This window comes from Aquarana catesbeiana, linkage group LG05 (genome assembly GCF_042186555.1).
Source record: "Aquarana catesbeiana isolate 2022-GZ linkage group LG05, ASM4218655v1, whole genome shotgun sequence".
Lineage (NCBI taxonomy): Eukaryota > Metazoa > Chordata > Amphibia > Anura > Ranidae > Aquarana > Aquarana catesbeiana.
In genome coordinates, this window is record NC_133328.1 from 236,398,848 (window position 1) to 236,422,251 (window position 23,404).

The following is a 23,404-nucleotide window of genomic DNA, read 5'->3' on the forward strand; positions in this document are numbered from 1 at the left end:
AAGAACTGGACATCCCTCCAAAATTGATAAAAAGACGAGAAGAAAATTGGTCAGGGAGGCTGACAAGAGGCCTACAGCAACATTTAAGGAGCTGCAGGAAAATCTGACGAGTACTGGCTGTGTGGTACATGTGACAACAATCTCCCGTATTCTTCATATGTCTGGGCTATGGGGTAGAGTGGCAAGACTTTTCTTATGAAGAAAAAAACAAAACCTGGCTAAATATTGCAAAAACACATTTGCAGTCTCCCAAAAGCATGTGGGAAAATGTGTTATGGTTTGATGAAACCAAGGTTAAACTTTTTGGCCATAATTCCAAAAGTTATGTTTGGTGCAAAAACAACACTGCACATCACCAAAAGAACACCATACCCACCGTGAAGCATGGTGGTGCCAGCATCATGCTTTGGGGCTGTTTTTCTTCAGCTGGAAAAGGAGCCTTAGTCAAAGTAGAGGGAATTATGAACAGTTCCAAATACCAGTCAATATTGACACAAAACCTTCAGGCTTTTGCTAGAAAGCTGAACATGAAGAGGAACTTCATCCTTTAGCATGACAATGACCCAAAGCATACATCCAAATCAACAAAAGAAATGGCTTCACCAGAAGAAGATTAAAGTTAATGGCCCAGCCAGAGCCCAGACCTGAATCCAATTGAAAATCTGTGGGGTGATCTGAAGAGGGCTGTGCACAGGAGATGCCCTTGAGTGCCGGTTCACACAGGGGCGACTTGTCAGGCGACCTAGTTGCCTGACAAGTCGCCTCCCGTTCTGTACAATGGAACCATTCTAATAGGAGCGACGCAAGTCGCTCCGACTTAGAAAAAGGTTCCTGTACTTCTTTTGGGGCGACTTGAGGCGACTTGCATAGACTTCTATACAGAAGTCGTTTTGCAAGTCGCCGTGGATGTCGTGTGCAGGTCGCCTCGGTGAGGCGACCTGCAAGTCGTGCCGCCCCTAGTGTGAACCGAGCCTAAGTGCTGTAATAAAATCAAAAGGTGCTTTAACAAAGTGTTAGTTTAGGGTGTGCACACTTATGCAACCATATTATTTTAGTTTTTTTTATTTTAACTTCCCTCCACCTAAAAGATTTCAATTTGTTGTTCAATTGAGTTGTACAGTTTATAGATCACATTAAAGATGGAAAAAGTTCTGAAATTATTTATCTTTGTCTCATTTTTTTACATCACAGAAACCTGACATATTAACAGGGGTGTGTACACTTTTTATATCCACTGTACATACAATGTAAAACCAGGTATGATCAGCAAAGGGCTGGGTATGAGTCCTGGTGGAATTGTGCACATATACCCGGCTATTTATAGTTATTGTAGAGATACCTCCATATGAATTTTGCAGAAAACCCCACTTGTAGGGGCCCCCGAGAATGACTGCAATGCAGCATTTAGCAAGACTAGATCTGCAGTGATAGGGAGACCCTCCAGCCACTGTCTAACCAGCCTGAAACTGGTGTGGCACTGGAACACAGAGTCAGCCTATCTACTCTTGGCTCAAATCCTTAGTAGTTTCTAATCTGCTATGCAACTGGATTTCTAACTACCAGAAGTGGCCATCGGATGCCTAACCTGGCTCGAGCCTATGCCGGTTATTAGAATCCCAGACCAGAATGAACAGGGTTAACTAAAATAGCAGGGGCCGTACATAAACGCTACTGCAATAAACGGGTCACCCACCAATACACTGGAAGGTGACCACTACACACATGCAGTGGCACAGACCTAGCTATCTGGCATTGTACATGTAAGATAATAACAATTGTACAGAAATAAGTCTGCCACAAGGATTTAGATACACACTCAAGATGCTAGGGGCAGATGTAGTTAAACAATTAGAAGACAAGAATACCTGCCTAATGGCCTTTGCTTCTGGTCTAGGTAAAAATACAGCAGCAGTAGCAGCCCCTGTGTGTATAAGGTCACATGGCTCAGTTCTCTGTCTCTATTTCTCTACTTCTTCCTTCTGGGGTTTCTGACCCAGACACCACAGACAGGAAATTATGTACATAAATAATCTCTGTAAACATTAAGCAGCAAAGCCACTTACATAATTGCCTGGCAGGGGCACACTAGTGTGGGCAGTGTACAGTGACTTGGGTAGCAGGGCCATGCTAGCGTGGGCACCAATACCACCTGCCCCGCAGCTTGTGCCAGCTGTCTGGGATCTCACACATGTGGCAGCTGGCATCTCACCCCACTGGGTGCCTGTCACACTAACTCACTGCAGAGAGGATTGAATCCACCTTCTCCTCCTAGGCTCCAATATTTTTATGTACACAGACAGGAGGAGGAGCTGGGGAGGAGGGGCACCACTCTGAACATGCCGTGCTGATCTGAGGCATGTAGTAAGTACAATTTAGATAGAGACTTGCAGTGGGGGGGGGGGGATGCTGGGTGTGGGGAGGTAAATTAACAAAGATGTATACTCAGTGTGATTTGGGAGGGGGGTAAGATGACATGTGCTGGGGGGGTGCTTTGGGAGGGGACAGGACATGTGCTTGAAGCAGGAGTTGAATATGAAATCTGACCCCCTACCCCCCCTTCTTCTAGCACAAGCTCTCTCCCTTCCCAAAGCCCCTAGAAAATATCCTCTTACCTTCCTCTCCCCCAAAGCAAAGACAAGCCAGCTGCCACAGAGGGGATAATTGTGGCGTTTGGGACTCCAGCCACCCCGCAAGAAAATTGGGACAATTTCCCTAGGTGCCCACGCTAGTCCCCCCTGCCAGGCAAGTTAATGGAGCCCAGTGCTGAATCTTGGGCTCCAAGATTTATGGGATACTGGAAATTTGTTCAAATCTCAAGAAGTTCCCACCAAAACCAGGACAGTTGTTGAAGTATTGATTTATATTAGAAGGGGGAGAAGATTTTCATTTTGAAGGGGGATTTGGGGAAAAGAAGGACATCCTGCAGAGAATAGGGGGGGATTGTTCCAGGATGAAGGGGAGGGGTAGTGCTGAAAGGAGGGATTTTGGGGAAAGGATTTGTGCTAGAAGTGGGGAGAGGATTTGTGCTGGAAGGGGTCAGGACCGGACTGGCCTACTGGGATAACTGGAAATTTCCCGGTAGGCCGCCTGCCCTGGGGCCGCTTTGTGCTGCGGCACTCTGCTCCCCTCTGTCCTCCTCCTCTTGCGGAGCTGGGTCTGTGTGTACGGCGGTGATGTAACAAGGTCCCGCCCCCCTAGACTGGCTCGTGTGATAGCCTTCTATGGAACACTGATTGAATCAGTGTTTCACGTATCACACGAGCCGGTCTAGGGGGGCGGGACCTTGTTACAGCACTGCTGTACACACACAGACTCAGCTCCACGACATACAGCGGGAGATGGCCGATGTGTATTCAATCCAGGAAATGGTGAGGCTGCAATCATGGGCACAGAGAGGATCCAGTGGTCGGCACACAGAGGCTGCAATTGGTGGGCACAGGGGCTGCAATTGGTGGGCACAGAGAGGCTCCAGTGGTCGGCACACAGAGGCAGCAATTGGTGGGCACAGAGGTCGCAATTGTTGGGCACAGAGGCTGCAATTGGTGGGCACACAGAGGCTGCAATTTTTGGGCATACAGAGGCTGCAATTGGTGGGCACACAGAGGCTGCTTAATGATTATGTGTGAAAGCTGCGCTTAGGACAAAAAATTGAGGTATGCAGCCCCCCTAAAGGAGCTTCCCTAAGGATCCTCCACAGAATACTTAAAATTTATAATGGGGTATGGCGCTTCCTGTAGGATTATATGGGTGGTATAGTGGTGGTGGTGTGGGGGGGGGGGGGGGGGGGGGGTTTGATCCCTTAGTATCCTAGTGTGGACTATACTAAATATCTACAAGCAGTTTATACCCCCACCGTAACCCCTGTTGTTGGTGCACGCTACCACCAAAAAATGTTATTATGCAAATAAGAGCGATCTTAAGTGGTATAGTTATACAAGATCATAAAAAATCATGAATGTGAACACAATAAATAAGGAGGTGTAGACTGAACACCTAAAGTTGTGATAGATCTTCACAGAGAAAACCAGTATAAATAATAGTGGCTTAGCATAAGACAAAACCATAAAAGTGCAACTCTGCCTAATTAGTGCAAATATATACAAATTAATTTATAATATATAATTAGTGATCATAGTCCATAAGATGCTAAATCATTAGCATTAGACAAAAAACATAAAAGTGCACCTCTGCCTAATTAGTGCAAATATATACAAATTAATTAATAATTAGTGATCATAGTCCATAGGGTGATGAATCTCTTCAGAAACCAGTGTTCAAAATTTCCTTCAAGAAAAACCGTGACTGGGGTGCTCTCAGATGATCTCAGTGACTTTTGTGCTCCCCCTCAAGGGTCCCCACTCACCGAATCCAGCAACCCCAGAAGGGGCAAACAGCATAGGATATCTCGACCACAATCTCCTCTCCACCACGATCATATAAGGCATCCAGGGTAGTCTTCGCTCTCCGTATTGGTGGTTAAAATATATTCATAGTAGCTCCCTTGATCAGTTATGAAGCAATAGCTGCTGCTTTCTCCATGGCCTTTCCACTCTGAATCCTGATTGAGGGCTCATCTGAGATCATCTGAGAGCAACCCAGTCATGGTTTTTCTTGAAGGAAATTTTGAACACTGGTTTCTGAAGAGATTCATCACCCTATGGACTATGATCACTAATTATTAATTAATTTGTATATATTTGCACTAATTAGGCAGAGGTGCACTTTTATGTTTTTTGTCTAATGCTAATGATTTAGCACCTTATGGACTATGATCACTAATTATATATTATAAATTAATTTGTATATATTTGCACTAATTAGGCAGAGGTGCACTTTTATGTTTTTTGTCTAATGCTAATGATTTAGCACCTTATGGACTATGATCACTAATTATATATTATAAATTAATTTGTATATATTTGCACTAATTAGGCAGAGTTGCACTTTTATGGTTTTGTCTTATGCTAAGCCACTATTATTTATGCTGGTTTTCTCTGTGAAGATCTATCACAACTTTAGGTGTTCAGTCTACACCTCCTTATTTATTGTGTTCACATTCATGATTTTTTATGATCTTGTATAACTATACCACTTAAGATCGCTCTTATTTGCATAATAACATTTTTTGGTGGTAGCGTGCACCAATAGGGGTTACGGTGGGGGTATAAACTGCTTGTAGATATTTGGTATAGTCCACATTAGGATACTAAGGGATCAACCCCCCCCCCCACTATACCATCCCATATAATCCTACAGGAAGCGCCATACCCCATTATAAATTTTAAGTAACAGAGGCTGCAATTGGTGAGCACAGAGAGGTTGCATTCACAGGCACAGAGGTTGCATTCACGGGCACAGTGAGGCTGCATTCACGGGCACAATGAGGCTGCATTGATGGGCACTGTAAAGCTGCATTTGATGGGCATAGTGAGGCTGCAATGATGGGCACAGTGAGGCTGCATTGGTGGGCACAGCGAGGCTGCATTCATGGGTGCCGTAAAGCTGCATTTGATGGGCACAGTGAGGCTGCAATGATGGGCACTGTAAAGCTGCATTTGATGGGCACAGTGAGGCTGCAATGATGGGCACTGTAAGGTTGCATTGGTGGGCACAGTGAGGCTGTATTCACAGGCACAGAGAGGGTGCATTGATGGGCACAGAGAGTGTGCATTTGACGGTCACTGGTGAGGCTGCATTAATCTCTTATATTATGTCTGCAGTCTCTGGCCATCACTTGTACTATGTCTGCAGTCTCTGGCCAACTCTTGTACCATGTCTGCAGTCTCTGACCATCTTTAGTATGATGTCCTCAGCCTCTAACCATCGCCTGTACCATGCCCGCAGCCTCTGACCATCTCTTGTATCATGTCCACAACCTCTGACCATCTCTTGTATCATGTCCTCAGTCTCTAACCATCTCTTGTACCATGTCTGAAACCTCTGACCATCTCTTGTCTTATATCATGTCTGCAGTCTCTGAGGGGGGAGTCTGGAGAGGAGTCAAGAGTGGGAGTGCCGCCAGGATGGGGATCATGGCAGAAGTCAGACATGTGTGGACTGTGGAGAGCAGACTATAGGATAAAACCAGAGCCACCAACCTGGAGCCATCTAACTGAGCCCTGCACAGTGTACTTGAGAGGAGGTCAGTGACAGCGCCGCCAGGCAAGTCTGAGGGTGGTCACTGATGTAAGGGGGAGTAAATACAATAATATTTTAAAATACACTCTTCAAATGTGCTTTAAAATGCATGGTTTTCCCTTTCATGAACAAGGAAATAATGATGTTATGATGTTGGGCTGGTATAATAATGCTATGGGGCTGGTAGACATTTTTTCCAGGGCTGGCCTTTATTCCCAGTCCTGGATGGGGGGGGGGGGGGTACTGGGAGTTTAAAGGATTTGTACTAGAAGTGGGGAAAGGATCGATGCTGGGAGAAGGATCTGTGCTAGAAGGGGGATGGGGGAGAGATTTGTGCTTGCTGGGAGAAGAAATGTGGGGGTTTTGTTGGACTGGGAAAGGGGATGGAGGGGAAGAGTATATGTGCTTGGGGGATTTGGGTGTGAGAGAATATGTACTGGAATGGAGGATTTGGAGGTGGGAGAGGATATATTATAATAGGGGTATGGGGGGGGGGGGGATTTGTGCTAGGAGGGGGAAGAGGATTTGTGTTGGGAGGGGGAATTGAGAGTAGTGGGGATAAGTGCTGGGATGGGAGGAAGGAGGGAGAAGATTTAGGTTGGCAGGGTGGATTTGGGGGAACAAGATGATTTTTGCACACGGGGGGGGGGGGGGGGGGGGCACTCTAATTACCCCTACACTGTGCACTACAAACCCCTGTCCCCTGCATTCTGTGCATTACACATTCCTTGCCCCTGCATTCGGTGCATTACATACTCCTGACCCCTGCATTCTATGCATTACGTAATCCTGGACCCTGCGTGTATCATGTGCTCCTATTCCCAGCACTGACTACAGTACTCTGTGTGCTACATGCTCCTGATCCTTGAACACATTGCAGAACAGACCCTGGACCACTGCACTCTGCATTATGTATCATAAACGTGACACATACTGCAGCACTCCAACCCCTGTGCTCTGCCTTACAGACTCCCACACTATATACACAATACTGTACACGATATACTTTTCACCAACGTGTTCATTGTCTTAACAGTTGCTGGGTGCTAAGCAGTCCCTGACTATTTAAATGAAGTTCTTCTTTAACCATGTGACGGGAGTCACTTTTAGGCACAGGGTGACTGAGAAAATATATCTTGGGTTACTTAAAATGGGACAGTAATATTTATCCACAATAACTCCCAGGATTTATGTAAAGACTATTCTTGGTTTGTTTGATTCTGAACTCAACATGTTAGTTGAGAGAGCTGATCACATTGGCCTCTAGAACTGGGTAGGAGCCGGACAGTCTACTCCTACTATAGTTTGTTGCCTACTAGGCTGAGGGGGGGGGGGGAATCACTGTTTGTATTGTTAATTGTAATTAGCTCCTGCTATTGTGAGAAGGTGTCCTGTGTTTATACTAATGTGTGAAGCTCGGTGACAACAAGTCTGACCTGTAGTGAAATCCTGATTAATCATACAATGCCCAGGAGGGCACGGAGTCACATCGGCTGCTTTAAGGGATTAGTTAATTAGTTCATGTTAATTCCGTTTCTGGTTACAGTTGTATTGTTAGAGTAATATGAGGAGGGGGGACCTCCTCTTCTACTGTATATGAGACTGTATTCTGGTTCTAATAAGAAAGAGTCTGATTCCTGTTTGACCCTCCGTACAGAGCCTCGTCTCGTACTGGGGGGGGGGGGAATTATTCGTATGTAAGCTGCCTTTGTGTTCGGAAATGGAATATCCTAAATGGCTTTAACCCCTTTCATACTCGGGGTGTCGTTACAAACCACTTTAATCCAGGGCACTTTCCCCCCTTCCTGCCCAGGCTAATTTTCAGCTTTTAGCGCTGTCACATTTTAAATGACAATTGCGCGCTCATGCAACACTGTACCCAAACAAAATTTTTATCATTTTGTTCCCACAAACAGAGCTTTCTTTTGGTGGTGTTTTATCACCACTGGGGTTTTTTTTTTGCTAAACAAATAGAAAAAAAAGACCAAAAATTGGCAAAAAAACCCCAGTTTTTCTTTATTTCTATTATAAAATTGATAGGCAACACTGATAGGCACTTATAGGTGGCACTGATAGGCAGAACTGATGAGGAGGCACTGGCAGGCATTACTGATGAGCACTGATTGGCACCTAATGGGCACTGATTGCCAACCCTGGTGGCCATCCTCAGGGGGGTTGTGCTAATAATCGATCAGCGCAGACCCCCCGTCAGGAGAGCAGCCGATCGGCTCTCCTCTACTCGCGTCTATCAGCTTGAGTGGAGGAAAAGCCGATACACGGCTCTTCCTGTTTACGCTGTGATTGGACAAAGCTGATCCCATGGTAAAGAAGGCTCTTTACCGATATCAGTGATGCTTTGTGTCAGGCTGACACACCAATGATCACTGATCTGCGGGGCCCCCCCCCCGCGGGCAAGCAATCGCGGCTTATCCTGCTGGACGTCATATGACGTCCAGTCAGAATAACTTAACCACTTTGCACACGTCATTCTGTTATATGGTGGGCATGAAGTGGTTAAGGTAGGGTCAGACAAACTGTTAGTTCTCTGTATATTTTCAGTGTGTGCAAATTCATATATAATGGAAGTTTCCCCCCCCCCCCCACTTTAAATGATTGTGCTGGAGTTTATAAATGTCCATGAGACTCTTGCTTGCTAAAGTTTTGTTTAACTATGCCCCTTAACAGAGGGAGGGGCTTAAGAGTTTGGTTACACCCACTTTTTGCCACAGCACACTGTGTGCTACAAGTCACTTCCTCTCTCAAGTGTCCCTTATTCTGAAGTTCAAAAGTTGGGAAGTATCTCATGTATGGCAGCATGGATCTGAAAAGATGTTTGCATAACACCAGGAAAACATTTAAAACTCAGCTGTTAGAACTGCACAGCACCATACAGGTCCATAATAGCCTGAGGAGACCATCACCACACATTAGTTAATGTGTTTCAACCCTGTTATATGCCTTCCTTAGAGGGCATGGTGTAATATACATAGTACTCTTCTTGGCTTCTATGTGCAGCCCAGACAAAGATATCACTCAAAGAGAAGAAAAAGAGAACTTTAATAAAATTATTACCTATCCTTCTCCCACACTAACCTCCCAGCAAAGATGTTAATTCTACAATTTATGTTATAGAAAACAACCAATGTTATTAGGTTTATTGAGGTCTGAAAATGGGGTACTAAGAAGTTGTTGAATCCATCTAAAATTCTTGCTGAAGTAATGTCTGATCCCAAACGTTTCCCTGTGGCCTTTTATGTACTTGATCTAGGACATAGAATTTGGTTCCTGAAAAGTTGCCTTTATGACACCACACTATGGGGTTGACGTACTAAAACTTGAGAGTGCAAAATCTGGTGCAGCTGTGCATAGTAGCCAATCAGCTTTTAACTTCAGCTTTTTCAATTAAGCTTCGACAAAAAAAAAAAACCTGGAAGCTGATAGGTTTCTTTGCAGAGATACACTGTGGTGTCATAAAGGCAACTTTTCAGTTAATCACCAATCCTTATTTTTTAACCTTCTAGTATGCTCTACATACGAAGCAGTCCTTTTAACATCATTCCAACATTTTCTTTTATTCCAAAGATACTGACCATATAGAATATTCCTAATCAAAATGCATAAAGAACAACTACTTGCTTCAAAAATGGTGTCAGGTCCTTATAGCTCTTGTCTATATCCCCACTGCACACTTTCCTGGAACAGGGCTTGTCAGCAGCAAGTGCTGCAGCGACTACCAGCTGGATACACCACAGATAAATGCACATATTTGCCAGCACACCATGGATCTTCAAATATTGTCCAAAGCTTTTATTGCAGAAAGATCACATCACAAAAGAACAACTGTAACGTTTTGGAGCCATGCTGGATTCCTTTGTCAGACCCTATACACACACTATTTGATTTTCTGCTGATTTTTGTCTTCAGATTTACCAAAACAATGTAATGCAAGGGCCTGCCTGATTGCAAACAAATTGAAAATCTTAAGCTCTGACCTCATATTATATGGTTTTGGTAAATCTGAAGACAAAAAGCTGCAGAAAAATCTACTAGTGTGTATGGGGTCTAAGTCATGTGGTCCTTATAGCTGTGTTTCCAACTAGATTTCTATTCACTTCTTTTTTCAGGGAAACCTGTCACAACCAAACACACTGATACAGGAATTAAGGTCCCTATTTATGATAGCAATAACAACCTCAAACCAGCTGTTGACAGACTTTTCTCTTCATCAAAATACTAATTATGTACTCGGTCCAGTATCCATCACCTCTCAATTCCATTCCCCATGAAGGGATGCTCTAGTGGGGTGCTAGCACCTGCCAGTCATGACCCATTCAAGTAAATGGGGCCACTCTGCAAGCACCCCGCAACTGCATGCTTCTGCGGGGTCCAAGCAGGTGGTAAGAAAGAAACACAACGCTGCCTGCCTTAACCCCTTGTTTGCAAGGGCCCTGCAACCTTGTACAGTAGAGTGGCCTCATTCACTTGAATGGGGCAGGTGCTTCGCCCACCCTCAATGACAGGGCGTATAACTTCTGCTGCGGATGCAACATGTGTACACCCCTGGCCACTGCAGCTAAAGAGTGAGAGTGTGCAGTTGGGGCGGGGGTGATAAAACCTGTCTTAACTATGGGGTTTTACCCCCCCCCCCCCATCTGCAAAAGGTACTGTTCTGATCCCCCGATAAGGCTGCTTTCACACTGATATTCTGCAGTTAACCTGCAACACGGGTGCAGCACAGTGCATCTGTAACGTTCCTGGGCTAGCTGTGCTTTGCCATAACTTCTATTATGTACTACAGGTGCACTGCACCAGCAGTGTGTTTAAAATGCAGCAGATCAGTGTAAAAGCAGCCCTATATTATTATACCCAGTGTATTACTTCACACTGACCTGAAGATATCCTCTTTCCTGCTGCTGGCACCACTCTGGAGTCCGCCAGCTGGAATAAGAGGTGGAGTGCAGTTGTTATCACTCCGCATGGGACAGGAGCGAGCCCTTAAGTGGAGGCATCTGCTTATGTGGTTCCTGCTCTGTACTACACCTCCAACCTTACAAGTAGTCCCTCTGTATCGCACTCGGTTTGATGCTCTGAGAGGGTGGGTCAGCAAGCCCAGGCCGTGATCTACCAGTCACCTGTCCACTATTTACTGGTAGATCACGATCTACAGGTTGCTGACCCCCCATGATAGAGGTTCTAAGATTTGCCCTCACTGTATGCCCCAGTAACAGGAAAACAGAAAGCTAAGAGAAAGTTCATAAAAATGGACAGACAGCTTAAAAAAACAAAACAAAAAAAAAAAAAAAAAAAAAGAGAAGAAGTAGTCCTACAGATCATTTACTCTCCAAGATGGTGGCCACGGGTGTACTGAGCATGCGCGATCAGAAGTGACCCAAATGAAGGGAGCTGCTGCCAGTCTCCAAGATGGCGCTGAATGCAGCAGGAATGAATTGCGCATGTGCGGCAATGACGTCACTTCCACAGCAACAGATTTAACTGCTTCAGATCCGTGCTATAGCCGAATGATGGAGGCCGTCAATAGACATCCTCCCCTTTGCAGGCTCACCACGCCCCCTTGAAGTGGGTGCACGTGGCGATCACCAGAGAAAAATGAGACTCGGGTGATCACAGATCCGAGTAAGAGGCCAAACCCGGCCCCTTACCACGTGAACAGCCGTCAGCCAATGACAGCTGATCACATGATGTAAACAGAAGATTGGTAATTGTGTTTTTTTTTTTTCTTCTCACGCTGACAGCTTGAGGAGAAAAAAAAGCCGACCACAGGCTTCTGTTTGAGGGGACATCGGTCCCAAAGAGGAAGAGCCTCATATGTGCCACCAGTACCGCCTGCCAGTGCCACCCATCAGTGCCCATCAATGCACATCAGTGTTTTGTATTTTTTTTTATTTTTTAAAGATGGTCTTTAATTTTTTTTAAACAAAAAAATAAAACAAAACGCAGCAGTGGATCAAATTCCACCAAACGAAAGCTCTGTTTGTGGGGAAAAAAAAAAAAGATAAAAATTGAATTTGGGTACAGTGTTGTATGACCACGCAATTGTCATGCAAAGAGTGACAGGGCTAAAAGCTGAAAATTGGTCTGGGTAGGAGGGGGGGTTTAGGTGCCCAGTAAGCAAGTGGTTAAAAACCACACTGTCTTTTTATTAAAAAAAAAAAAAAAAAAAAAAAAAAAAAAAGGAAGGACAGATCATTGCAGGAGTAAAACAGGCTCCCTGCGGCTGCTGGTTCCTGGTTTTTCATCTCTTCTTGCTGCTCAGTTGTCTCATTGTCCCTCTGCTGGTGAGTTGTTTTATAGTTTTTATATTTTTCCCTCACAGGCTTATTTGGACTGTTTGTTTCTCACTTCTGTTAAATCTTATTAAAATACTTTAGGGGGTTTCTGCCCTTTGCTTCTCTCATGGATGCCGCTGCCCAAGCAGACCATCCCAAGTCCCTAAGGTAAGGGGTGTTTGGCAAGTAGTGAAGATGAGAAAAAGAGAATTACCACTAATATCTTATCTGAAACAGCCCTGCCAGGTCATCAAGATCTCCCCACTCTAAACACAGTGAACGTTCATCACATCACTCCTCTTCAGGAAGTAGACGGTTCAGAAGAAGTCGGTCAAGAGCTCCCTCCCATAGGCATCAGTTGCATCAGAGAAAGCCATCTTCAAAACACAGCAGTCATTGCTGTCGCCCATCGGCCAATGCCTGCTGGGTATGTGGAGCTCCCAGCTCTCCCTGAAAAACTGGCATGCCGCAAAATGCTTTGAAGAAGCAACATGAGAAAAAGATACAGACGCAAGGGAAGTAACTAATATTATATGAGAGTCAGTTAGAGAATCAATTATGCAAGTGGCTGCTCCAGAAATGGACTGACCGGGTCCAAGCACATCTTCAGCCACTTCACATTTAACCCAAAAGATCAGACAATTCCTCTGACGATGAGGAATTAGAAACCTCCACAGGTTTTGACTTTGCTTTGATAGACTTATTTGCAAATCTGTAAAAGAAGCGATCGGATAGGAGGAGTCAAAAGAAAGTACGGTACAAGACTCTGAAATATTTTCTGAATTTGAAAAAAGAGCGAGAGACCTTTCCTGTTGAGTTGGAGGATCTAATTAAAGACTAATGGCAGAAGCCAGAAAAGAAATCTAGCCTTAACAGACTAGCAAAAGTTATATCCATTAAAGGAACCAAAGGTTAACCCACGCATATCAGCAGCAGTTGTTGACACATCCCTAGTGCGCCTGACACTTGGCCTTGCCTACTGAAGACGCGGTAACTTTCAGAGACGTACTTAATCGCCCAATCGACCTAGACCTGAAAAGAGCTTACTCAGCAGCAGGGGGTGCCTGTAGGCCAGCTATCACACTGGCGGGAGTAGGAAGAGAAATCACTAGTTGGTCCTCAAAACACGGAGAAGCTACTCCTGGAGGAAGCGATCAGTTAAAAAAAAAAAAAAAAAAAGTGTCCGCCCTGCACAGGAACTCACTTTAGCTGGAGATTTTGTGGTAGAAGCTTCAGTAGACATAATCAGGACATCAGCAAGAGCTATGCTGGCTTTTGCGACATCAAAAAGGGCTCTCTGGTTAGAGCCATGGGTGACGGACCCAGCCTCCAGAACAAACTGGTGTAAAATCCCCAATGATGGAACAAATCTTTTTGGCGAGAAACTGAACTCGGCCATCTCAAAAGTCACAGGTGGTAAAATCCCATTCGACAGAAGGCCAAAAACAACAAAATAAAAACTACAGCACCATACAGATGCAATCTATCTGAAAAGGTATAAATAAGCGAGGCAATATAGATCAGGCAAGGAGTTCAAGTGCAATTGGAGGAATACCCACTCTTCCTTTCTGAGACTACAAAAATCAAAAACCACTAAGGCTATGTTTCCACTAGTGCGTCCCCAAAGTCGCGCGATTTTGCCGCGATTTTTTACCGCGATTTTACCGCGACTTTTTACCGCGATTTGAAGCAATGCCTGTATCTATGGACCTCAAGTCGCATCAAAGTGGGACCAAAGTAGTGCAGGGACTACTTTGAAGTCGCTGCGACTTGAAGTCGCACAGATATGAACGGTACTCATTGGAAATCATGGGAAACAATTTGTCATGCGACTTTTCAGTCCCAAGTCGCATGAAAAGTCGCACTAGTGGAAACAGAGCCTTACACTGGAGATCAACAGAAATCCTTTTGAAACTCATTTTTTTCGCAGGTTTGGATGGATTGCATAAAAGAGCAATGGGCAATATCCACTATCCGCAAAGGCCACAAGTGGAGGTTCAAGAACAGTCCTCCCAGGCACCAATTTTCAGCCTACCAGACTTCCATCTTCTCCGGAAAAGAGAAAAGTGTTGATCAAGTATGTGTTTGAATTACTTCAGAAGCGTGCAATTGTACAAGTTCCCCTCAGAGAGGAAGAGGTTTCTATTCTCTTTTTCTCATTAAAAAGAAAAAAAAAAAAAAAAAAAAAACACAGGAGACCTACTCCCAGTCTTGGACCTAAAAAGGCTTAACAGGAAGATTTGTGTCGACTTATTCAAAATGGAGAGCCTCCAATCTATGCTGATGGCAGTAAACACTGGAGATTGGATGCTATCAATTTGTCAAATGCTTACTTGCACGTCCCCATACATCCAGCTTTCCAAAAATTCCTGAGATTTGTGGTTAATCAACAAACACTTTCAGTTCCAAAGCCTACCATTCTGGAGATCAACTGCTCCCAGTACATTCACAAAGGAGGGAGAGAGACCCTATGATTGCACATGAGAACATTACAAAATTCATTCTTGAAGCAGTGGGATGAAGTCCCAATGCGTCAGCCGATATATATTCAAGAGATGGTGAAACAGTCGATATGGTGGTGAACTCGGACCTACAACATAAAAAGGTTAAAAGTCGCCAAATTATTCCCCCTCAGATCAAGATAATTACGTTGGATGCCAGTCTAGACGGATGGGGATCCCACTGCCGGGACCAAGCGGTACAGGGACGTTGGCACTTCAGAACACTAGGGGTGGTTTCAAATATTTTGGAACTGAGGGCTGCCTTCCAAACTCTTCTAGTATTCAGTCCACTGATCAGGGGAAAGAGTGTCTTACTACGTATAGACAACAGAGTGGCAGTAGCCTACATTCAAAGACAAGGTGGAACCAGAAGTCACACACTCATGAGGGAGGTACGACCGATTTTCGAACGGGCTCAGTTGAACTTGACAGATCTGAGAGCAGTTTATGTCCCAGCAGCCCAGAACTGTTTGGCAGATGACCTGAGCAGAACTTTAATTTCAAACAATGAATGGAGCCTGAGTTCCCAAGCCTTCTCTCTTACAACAGACCTGGGGAGTTCCTGACCTAGATCTGGCAACACCACCAATGAATGCCAATCATCTGAAATTCCTGGCAAGAACCATATATCCAACAGCAGCAGGAGTAGACTGTACACCAACCATGGAACTTCAGCCTGGGATACATTTTCCCTCCAGTTCCATTAATAGCGAGATTTCTAAGCAGACTTCTGGCCAAGAGGTTCATGGTTCATAACCATCCTGCAGTTGAGCATTGAGGAACCTTTTCCCTTACCAGTAACACCAGATCTACTCTCACAAGGTCAATTCCTAAATCCGACTCCGGAAAAACTCCATCTGACAGCATGAAAATTGAAAAGGGAAAGGCTGCTAAAGTCAAGATCAATCAAGGTGGTTGCTGCCTTACAACAGGCTAGGAAGAATTCAACTAATAACACCTACAAGAGAGTATGGGAAAGAATGAGAAGGAATAATACTGCGCAAATATCAACTAAATGTGACAGCTGCTACAAAAAAATGTGACAAAATTATTCATATGAAAAGTGTAAAAAATGTAGCGCCAACATAATATGTGCTCTGAATTACAGTGAAAAAAAAAGGGGAACAAATAAACCTCAAACACATGAAAAATTAACCTAAAATTGGGACGGTCAATCCCTAGGTGAAAAGTCCAAAACGGAATGGATAAAACCAACAAAGTCCAAAGAAAAATATGGCAGTGAAGTGTCAATCTTCTAACGTGGGAACGACCTTATAGGGCTGGAACAGGGGTGAATCCAAAGGGTGAAACAGATGAGGTACTCTTACCGGATAAGGTGGACCTAAGTGTCAGCGACATAGGGTCAAGAAAGCTTAGATGATCGAATCTGTGGCTCCCTTCGATGGAGATGGAAATCCAGGGTCTCCACGGATGTCATCAAACAGCCTCCTATAACTCTGCAGGACTGGAGGTATAATGTATCCAAGGAAACACACCACATCAACTCTCCTCAAAATGAATATGTATAAAAAGAAGAGAAGGGGGGACTCCGATAGTGCAGGTCAAAAATATAAAGGTTTATTAAAACCAATAATGTATAAAAAGGTGATCACAATAATAAAAGCAATGTGGGGAGCAGATAGCGTGACCCACATGGGAAAGATTCATCATATTTGCACAGCGGCAAGACTGGGATCCGCTAGTACCCACAGTTTCACAAATTCCTTCAAATCAGGCCTAGATAAGGGTCTAAACTCTAGTACACTGAAAGTTCAGGTATCTGCCTGACGACGATGACGGGAATAAAATAGACCTTAGATCCCCTCATCACTCAGTTTCTGAAGGGATACCTAAAGAGAAGACCACCAAAGAAGCTAAAAACTTTCCCACTTGGAACCTTGCCACAGTGTTAGAGACACTATCAAACTGTCCTTTCTAGTCTCCCTTTGGGATTTAACGCTTAAAACAACTTTTCTTATTGCCATAACATCGGGCAAAAGAGTTTCTGAGATGCAAGCCTAAGTGCCGGTTCACACAGGGGCGACTTGTCAGGCGACCTAGTTGCCTGACAAGTCGCCTCCCGTTCTGTACAATGGAACCGTTCTAATAGGAGCGACGCAAGTCGCTCCGACTTAGAAAAAGATTCCTGTACTTCTTTTGGGGCGACTTGCATAGATTTCTATACAGAAGTCGTTTTGCAAGTCACCGTGGATGTCGTGTGCAGGTCGCCTCGGTGAAGCGACCTGCAAGTCGTGCCGCCCCTAGTGTGAACCGAGCCTTATGGATGAAGGAACCTCATCTGATATTCTACCCAGATAGAGTAGTTTTAGGACCATCAGATCAGTTCATTCCAAAAGTATCATCCGCTTTTCATTTCCATGAGGAAATCAGCCTACCTCAATTCCTCACTAGTCAAGGTGATCCACATCCTTTGGACATCAAAACCACTATTGCTTCATACCCAACAGTTACCAGTCCAATTAGGAAGAATGAGAATCTTCTGATGATCCTGCATGGTCCAAAAGGACAAGCAGCATTATCACACACAATAGCCCAATTGTGAACAGCGGTACATCTCCTCCCCAGTCAGTTCCATCCCCCCATAGGTTAGAAACACTAACGAGAGAACACATTTAACCCCTTGATTGCCCCCTAGTTTTAACCCCTTCCCTGACAGTGACATTCACAGTAATCAGTGCATTTTTATAGCACTGATCGCTGTATAAATGTCAATGGTCACAAAAAAAAAAAAAAAAAAAAAGTGTCAAAAGTATCTGATCGGTCAGCCACAATGTTGCAGTCATGCTAAATATCAGAGACCACTATTACTAGTAAAAAATAAATAAATAATAATGCCATAAATCTATCCCCTATTTTGTAGACGCTATAGCTTTTGTGCAAACCAATCAATATACGCTTATTGGGATTTTTTTTACCAAAAATATTTAGAAGAATACATATTGGTCTTAATTGATGAAGAAATTTGTTTAAAAAAATTTTTTGGGGGATATCTATATAGCAAAAAAGTATTTCAAAATTGTCACTCTTTTTTTGTTTATAGCCCAAAAAACAAAAACGCAGAGACAAGTAAAATATCACCAAAAGAAAGCTCTATTTGTGGGGGAAAGAAAGGGTCAATTTTGTTTGGGTACAACGTCGCACGACCACGCAATTGTCAGTTAAAGCAATGCAGAGCCGTATTGCAAAAAATTGCCTGGTCATTAAGGGGGCAAACCCTTCCAGGGCTGAATTGGTTAATCAATTCCCGATTACATCATTTTTCTATTCTAATCTGACAGGAGTGGAATCTACTATTGTATTGGCTGCTGTAGCTCATTAATTTTAAGGGTAAACCTGTTGTGCATTTAAATATACCCATTTGTATTCCACATTTGTAAAGAGAGTGGTTATATAAAACAGTTACAGACCAGTGTTAGCTTGATCAAAGCTGATCATTCTCCCAAAGAGGTTTTCAGCCATAGAACTGCTGCTAATGTTTTGTTTCCCCCCCCCCAAAGCGCTGCATACCAGAACTTAACACCATTAAACATGATTAACTTTACATATTTTTTTCACGCAAACATTACTGACTGTGTTATTTGGTGTACTCTTGGTATTTCCCCTTCAGGTAAAATTTTTTTTTTTTTTATGCAGGAGAGCAACATTTTGCAGCAAAACACTCTGTTTTATAAATGGTATAGGAACAGACTTCAGTACTACCTTTTGTACAATAATCTGAGCTTAAGGTGCATTTTATAACCAAATGTTTGTCTTTTAAAATTAGTTTTGGATAGAGTAGTAGAAAAGTAAGTACCTCTATTGCAGTTTTTGTCCAAGCTGGTAACATTTCCCCCCTTCTAGAGAGCATTGTAATTGAGCAAAAAGTCACAGGAAATCCAACATTTTTCGGTCATTAGCAGAACAAAAAGGTGAGGTGAAATCTTCTATTAGGGACACTTGTTTCTGTGACCATTGTCCAAGGTGAATTCTGTGCACTTTAGGTTCCTTACACAGAGGGCCGTGTAGCTGCTGTGAATTTTGAGATGTTTTTGATAAGCTTATCTTGACACTTCCTAACAGTGCTCCTTTCCACGTTCCAATTCTTCCTAGTGGCCAGTAAGGCTTTCCATCATAGTGATTGGTCAATAAGAAAGTACTGGAAGAGGACAGGTCTCAGCTCAGCTATAAGGTTTTAAAATTAGCAAATTTCAGGGATACGTACACTGATCAGTTATAACTTTATGACCACTAACAGGTTAAATGAATAACATTGATTGTCTCGTTACAATGGGGCCTGAAAATTAGTGGTATATATGAGGCAGCAAGGAAACATGTTGCCTATGAAGTTTATGCGTTAAAAGTAGAAACCATGAGCATTGCAGTTTGTTTTGTATGGGGCTCCTTAGCTGGCGACTGGTTAGGGTCCCCATCCTGACCAGTGTCCACAGCCAAAAACACCTACAATACGCAAGCGTCAGAACTGGACCATGGAGCAATGAAGAAAGGAGGCCTGGTCCAAAGAATCACATTTTCTTTTACCCCATGTGGATGGCTGGGTGTGTGTGCATTACTTACTTGGGAAAGAGATGGCACCAGGATGCTGTATGGAAAGAAGGCAAGCTGGCAGAGGTAGTGTGATTCTTTGGGCAATCTTCTGTTAGAAAACCTTGGTCCTGCCATTCATGTGGATGTTACTTTGACATATACTGTATCACCTACCTAAACATTGTTGCTGACCAAGTACACCCCTTCCAGGAAATGGTATTCCCTGATAGCAGTGACCTCTTAGCAGGATAATGCACCCTGCAAAAATGTTTCAAGAATGGTTTGAAGAACACAACAGTGAGTGAGGTGTTGGCCTCCAGATCTCTATCAAACTGACCATCCGTGAGACATGGTGAAACAACAAGTCTGATTCATTGAAGCCCCACTTCGTAATCCTTAAAAATATAAAAGTCACTACTTGTGATAAAGGATCTGACATTGTGTGGCTGGCTAGTGTAAATGTTTCACTAAGGCTACTTTCACACTGGGGCGGGGGGGGGGGGGGGGGAGTTGGTGGTAAAGTGCTGCTAATTTTAGCGGCTCTTTACTGCTGTTATAGCGGCACTTTTCAGCTGCTTTTAGCCCCCACTAGCGGCCAAATAAAGGGTTAAAAGCGCCCCGCTGCCGAATCGCTTTGTAGGCGCTTCGGCACTGGTGCCCATCGATTTCAATGGCAGGGGTGGTGGAGGAGCAGTGTATACAGCACTCCCGCACTGCCCGAAAGATGCTGATTGCAGGACTTTTGCTAACGTCCTGTCATCGCACCGCCCCAGTGTGAAAGCACTCAGGCTCTCACACTGGGGCTGCAGGAGAGGTGCTTTACAGGCTCTATTTTTAGCCCAAAAGCGCCTGAAAAACGGCTCAGTGTGTAAGGGGTCTTAAGGGAAAATCTTAAACTCTTCTGCAAAGAAGCAGGAGGACTTGAAAAAGTTGTAGTAAGCAAATTCTTTTTTTGTGATGTGAAGTAATTCTCGCTCATTGAATGTGGAGATTCTAACATGCTATATGCCTGCATCACTTATTTCTAGAAGAGTGAATAATCTTTGCTTTAGTTCTGTGCTGTGACTTTAGAATAGATTTTCTTTCCTTCCATAGTTTGTGTTGATGGGAGAATACCTCCCGCAGTGCTACTGTATTCTCTGTCCAGGGGGGTATGGGGGGGTTAGGGGAGCCTTCCCAGCTGGCAGAATATAATGGTTACTGCCAACAGCTATAGCCACTGGCAATAGTTGCATGCAGAAAAATCCAACAAGTTGGTTGTACCCAAGTCGATCAATGGATCGACTGCGGTACAATCAGCCTGCCCATACATGGATCAAAATTCATCCAGTCAAATTACAATCCATGTATGGCTGGTTTTTCAGAACAGGTGATCACTCCAGCAGAATGGTAGTATCAACAACATTATTCATAGATAATAACACAAGGGATAGAGGATCCAGGGAATATCCGGTTGACTCCCTGGGGATCAGGAAGGATTTTTTTTCTTCCACTGGAGCAAACTGGACCATGCATTCTTTGATTATTTTTTTTTGCTTTCAAAGATTATTTGTTTGTTTTCTTCTATTGGTTGAACTAGATGAACTTGTGTCTTCTTTCAGCATATGTAACAATATACTATGTAACACAAACTGCATTTAGGCCCATGTCAAACTATTGTTCCTGTTGCTGAAAGTAACATGACAGCAACAAGATCACTAGGAGAGCCATAGGTGTGTGCAGCCTGTTGCATTAGGGTGTGCACCTCAAACAAGCCCTTCCTCTGCAGTGAATGAATGGATAGTGCTCTGTGTTGAGCGGCTTCCTGTTCATTTATAAACTGAATCATAGTAAACTGTTTACTATGCTCCATTTATGAACACTGAGTGTGTTCATTTAGAACAGGAAGGGGCTGGTAAATTACATATCTACTAGCCCCTTCCTCCACTCTCCATACTGAAACACAGGGGAATGCCCAGGCAATAGGGAGAATTTGCGCCACATGCAATGATTAGGGTGTGTCCAGGAACACCTGGCACGCCTATGAGGAGAGCAAAGAAACCACTCAACTGCTTCTATTCATGCTATTCCTTCACTGGAAAGCAAGAGCCTGAAGCTTTTGGACCAGGAAGGAAGCAACACCATAGAAATACAGTAAATGTATCATTCCTGTGGCTGACAAGGTGCCACCACTAATAGGATTGCTAGTCTGAGAAGGACACTAAAAGCAAAACACAGGAAGTATTTTTTTTCTATATCTATTATTCGCATAAATATTAATGTAACCACACACATTTTAAGTAAATAACCATACAGGTCTTGTGATGTAGACAGTCAAACTAGAATTTCTTGGATATACACACACAATCTTGTGAGTCATCTAGCTCTATACCTGATGTCACAAAATTTCCTAAAGCTTAACTCCAGTCCAGATACACAGCTCAAATACATATGTGAACGGTTTTATCTTCCAACTAATTTGAATTATGATAATCAGTGATCCAGGCAATTAGCAGGCTATACCAGACAGCATAACCAGGTCCTGTCCTTCCTGCAGACAACAATGCATGTAAGCAATGCAGCCTGCCCCAGGATAAATTCTAGTCTGTGATTGGAGAATAAAACAGAACATTGTTAAAATATATTGGTTCCCTCCCTTACTCTCAGCTCGTATTAGACTGGCAGCATCGTGTACAGCAATAAATACCTCACTGGTGGGAAATGACAACATACACGTTACAACCAGACTATACAATCCACTTTACATATACCAAAACAATACTTTTCCTTTATTAACTTCCTAAATTATTCAATCAATTTGTATCCAATCAGGCGGGCCCTCACATTACATACTTGTGAGTAGATTTAAAGGAGATTGTACAGATTGTAATGTGCGTAATGAGTTATAATGTGCAGGAAATTACAGGCAGATATCAAGTATGGGTAACGCAGTGGCTACGTGGTTAGCACTTTTGCTTAGCAGTACTTGTGGTCCCAACCACAGTACTACCTGCATGGAGTTTGCATGAATTAGGGACCTTAGCTTGTAAGTGCCTTGAAAACAGACTGCTGTGAATGAGAGATAGCCATCTATCTATGTAAATTGACAGTGCTATACAAGTACCTGTAATAAATGGGTTTGATTTAGGGGTAAAGGCCAATTCTATGTAAAAATACACTTATTTAAATACATTTGTAACTGGATTAAATAGCGATTTCTAGATCTGCCTGGAGTTCAGCTTCAAAATATACAGTGGCAGTATCCTTTTATGGTTAACCAACCACATCTGTCAATTATGCTGATGAATAATAATTAGCTGGCATGTTACTAGTTTGAGTGACATGCTGTTAATATATTATATCACTGTTGCTAGTGCAGTCTAGCTGTCGGTCATGAGTTATTTCTCATTTCCTACTGAAATTGCTAAAGAGAAATAAATATAGTGCTTCTAGATGAATTATTAAGAAATGTTCCAAATATGCTATTATTTGTGCTTTTGTAGCAATGCAGTCAGCAAACTATGAAACAGGAGGGTTGTTGATTCTTCACACATTCTTTCAGCCAAAATCTGAAAAACACAAAATATCAAAAGATATGACTAGATGATAAAATGAAAGTCATTAATCTGATTTGTAGACTTAAATGTTGTGCCTGTTTGTTATATTAAAAGAGACAGTGACAGAGTCACTATGTAGTACAGCTTCCTCGGGGGATGTTCCTCTACAGTTCTAACCCTATATAAGCTCTGTGTGGGATGGTGTCAGAGCTTGATGATGTTACCCCTCCCTCTCATGACATTTCTCAGGCCTGTGCTCATGAGAGGACTTTACATCCTGCAATATTTCACAAGCATAAAGTATGTAGCAGTGGCCTTAATCTGAGGAGAAGGCAAGTATATCTTGGTTTGAGGGATGGGCATTAAAGAGATTCTGTCACTTTGCCCTAAAATGTGC

The 23,404-nt window shown here is 43.4% G+C and overlaps 1 protein-coding gene across 1 annotated transcript in view; it reads right to left on the bottom strand.

Moving 5' to 3' along the window:
* Positions 1–21,692: 21,692 nt before the first annotated feature.
* LG05H7orf57 (linkage group 05 C7orf57 homolog) overlaps positions 21,693–23,404 on the bottom strand; it is a 79,270-nt gene continuing 77,558 nt past the window's right edge. The window contains exon 8 of the mRNA XM_073630630.1: positions 21,693–23,019. Within this exon, the coding sequence (XP_073486731.1) occupies positions 23,009–23,019 (11 nt within the window). The 3' untranslated portion in view covers positions 21,693–23,008. The remainder of the gene's footprint in view (positions 23,020–23,404) is intronic.